At 39.2% G+C, this 2636-nt stretch overlaps 1 protein-coding gene across 2 annotated transcripts in view; it reads right to left on the bottom strand.

Annotated features, from left to right (window-relative positions):
• Nucleotides 1-2636, bottom strand: part of LOC108745985 (multiple coagulation factor deficiency protein 2 homolog) — a 20815-nt gene that overhangs the window by 7954 nt on the left and 10225 nt on the right. Inside the window, exons 1-2 of one of the 2 annotated variants that reach the window (XM_018482438.1) lie at nucleotides 434-635; nucleotides 199-339 (exon numbers count right to left, since the gene is read on the bottom strand). The exons of the other annotated variant lie outside the window; for it this stretch is intronic. Coding sequence (XP_018337940.1) covers nucleotides 199-339; nucleotides 434-635 — 343 coding nt within the window. Of the gene's footprint in view, nucleotides 1-198; nucleotides 340-433; nucleotides 636-2636 lie in introns of those variants that run through there. 2 annotated transcript variants of the gene reach the window in all.

The following is a 2636-nucleotide window of genomic DNA, read 5'->3' as shown; positions in this document are numbered from 1 at the left end:
GAGAGAGAGAGAGAGAGAGAGAGAGAGAGAGAGAGAGAGAGAGAGTGGGATAGTGCACGGATGGGTCTCCGGTTGCCATGGCGACCATCGTAGCCTAAAGCTATGCTTTTATTGATTCCAAGCCGCAAACAATGTGCAGGAGTGGATGTTTCGCTCTGTTCTCTCTCTATCCGTCTGGATAGTGAGGTATTAACGCACCCCGAAATACCGATACCCATGGGCACGTGCCCCAGAAAAGCGGGGCCGTCTCGTCCCCCCCTTCCTCCTTCCCTCCACCGGTTTTCCCCGTTCCATCCCCTTTTCCGACCTCCCTACCGCCCTCGTCCCGCGCAGAGTGCTCTGCGATTAATTCAGCAGTCTCTCGATATGCACAGTTCGCCGTTGCATTAAAATACACGCGACTTCAAAGCACGCCTGCCGACTATAACGCAACGCGACCCGACGTCAAAGGTTACGTCGGACTGCATCTTCCAGTATCGCGTTTTGCTCTCCCTTCTTCCCCCTCCACCACTCGCCCATGCCGCGGTCCCGAATTTTTTGGGGGTGCATCTCGTATCATTGCTCTCGTATGCCCGTGTGGCACGACGCTTTGTAATCGTGATTAATTCTGATACCGTTCTGGGTACCACTTTCATCTCGACTGATGGAGAAACCTATTTGAATATTAATAATTCCGCGTTGAACGTTGGTTAATTAATTTTTCTATTACAATTGTGAATTACTTTATATTTTCGATGAGACATTTAATTAAACTACTTACATTTTGATATATTGTAAATTGTAAGCTACATACTTTAATTAAGCTAATTAAATTCTAATTTTTTAATTGAGTTATTCTTGTACGTTTTACGTCGTTTATTACGTGGTTTATTACATGTAAATAATGTTATATATGGCGTTAAAAATATCTTGGTAAAAAATGATGGGGAATTTAAATTTGTGTTACTTTCAATTATGATACGCGCGGAAAACACATGAACGTCCAGGAGAGAATTGATAACAAACCGTAGGTAAATCGGTGCGCAGCCGATTGCGAAGTTATAACGTCGACAGCTGCGACGAGTCGCAGAGAAAAGAGAGAGATCGATTGGAAAATACTGCTTTCTTCCTCTCGGAGGCTATCTTTTGAAAATCGAATCAATAACAATGAGCGAAACTAGCCATGCGAAAGTCAGATCGCGATTGAATTTTCTACTCGATTACTACGAAGAAAGGACCACCCACTGCGATTTCTCCATGAACAGCTTACCGCCCACGGATGCGTTCCAATCGCGCGATTCCCGGAATGTTAGAGCAAGTTGATAAAAATATTAAGTAATGACATAAAATATATTATTTTTCTACCACGTAATACCTTTATAGTAAGTATTATCTACGTTATCATTTGTAATAATAGATGTAATTAAATAAATACGATCATTAAATATATCAACATGACCATCGGGAAATTATTGATAATCTTTACAGTATTCTTGACAGTATAATCTTTACAGTATTTTTCAAAAATTATTAAATTGAATATAAAATTATTTTCAATTGGATATAAATTTTTTTTATTATTGGATATAAAATTATTATTTTATTTTGAGTATAAATTGGATGTATGTAATTCGATATATTTAACGATTATATTTATTTGACATAGATTGATTTGTACAAAAGCCTGTAATCTCAGTAATTAAAGATTATTTCAGAAATTCATCCATCACTTCAAAAGCAAGAATACTAGATTTTGTGGTACTTAAATCTGAGCTCTAGCACACTGCAGAAAGCAGAACATTCTGCCGAACGGATATTCCGTTGTAATTTCAACTACTGGGTTCATTATCTTCATCCTTCCTTCGAGCGGCAATCTGTCTTTGCGAAAATTCCAGTTATCATTGCTCGAGGTTGTTTAAGTTTGACTAACAACTGTAATTTCGACTATTCAATTAGGAGAGATATAAGTAGCCTTTGACGAGATTCTTCTATAGTAATTGCAAGCGGAATGCGCGTTCATTTAATCAGCAAACTGTTCACGAGTTTCTATGGATTTCGATTGCTCGACAAACGTTAAGATATGAAATAAGATCTGTCCGCGTATTGGTTACACTTTTTTTTGCACTCAAAAGCTTTGCTTTCTCTTTCTTTAAGAATATATATATTTATACCTTTTTAAGTAAAGAATTTTTGGAAATTTCAAATAACAAATCTATTGACATTTATTACAGAATCATTAAATAATTCCTCTAAAAATTGAACTAATTAGCCTAATCGTGATAGAAATAAAAGAAGAAAAGTGAAGATAAGGAGAGGTATGCGAGAAGTCATAGTAGAGTCGTTCTTCGATTATCTTCGCGCATTGATCTTCTCGCAGATATGCATTTGCTTGCTTCGCTTACCTGTTGACTGTCTTACCTCCCGAAGGAACGGGAATCGAGTGCCGTCGCTCGTCTGCCGTCTAATTTGTTTTTAACACATCTCTCGCGCCGTTCGATGATTTTTTTTTTTCTCGCTCAGGAAAAATATCGCGCTGGTTAGCGGCCGGCGTTGTTTGCGCGCGCTTTCGCATGCGCGCCCATGTGCGCATCCCTCTTTTTTCTTTCACTCTCTCTCTCTCTCTCTCTCTCTCTCTCTCCCTCCCCCCTCCCCCCTGT

This window comes from Trachymyrmex septentrionalis, unplaced genomic scaffold, assembly GCF_001594115.1.
Source record: "Trachymyrmex septentrionalis isolate Tsep2-gDNA-1 unplaced genomic scaffold, Tsep1.0 scaffold16, whole genome shotgun sequence".
Classification (NCBI taxonomy): domain Eukaryota; kingdom Metazoa; phylum Arthropoda; class Insecta; order Hymenoptera; family Formicidae; genus Trachymyrmex; species Trachymyrmex septentrionalis.
The sequence above is the reverse complement of the archived record's forward strand: the minus strand, read 5'-3'. Positions and strand labels throughout refer to the sequence as shown.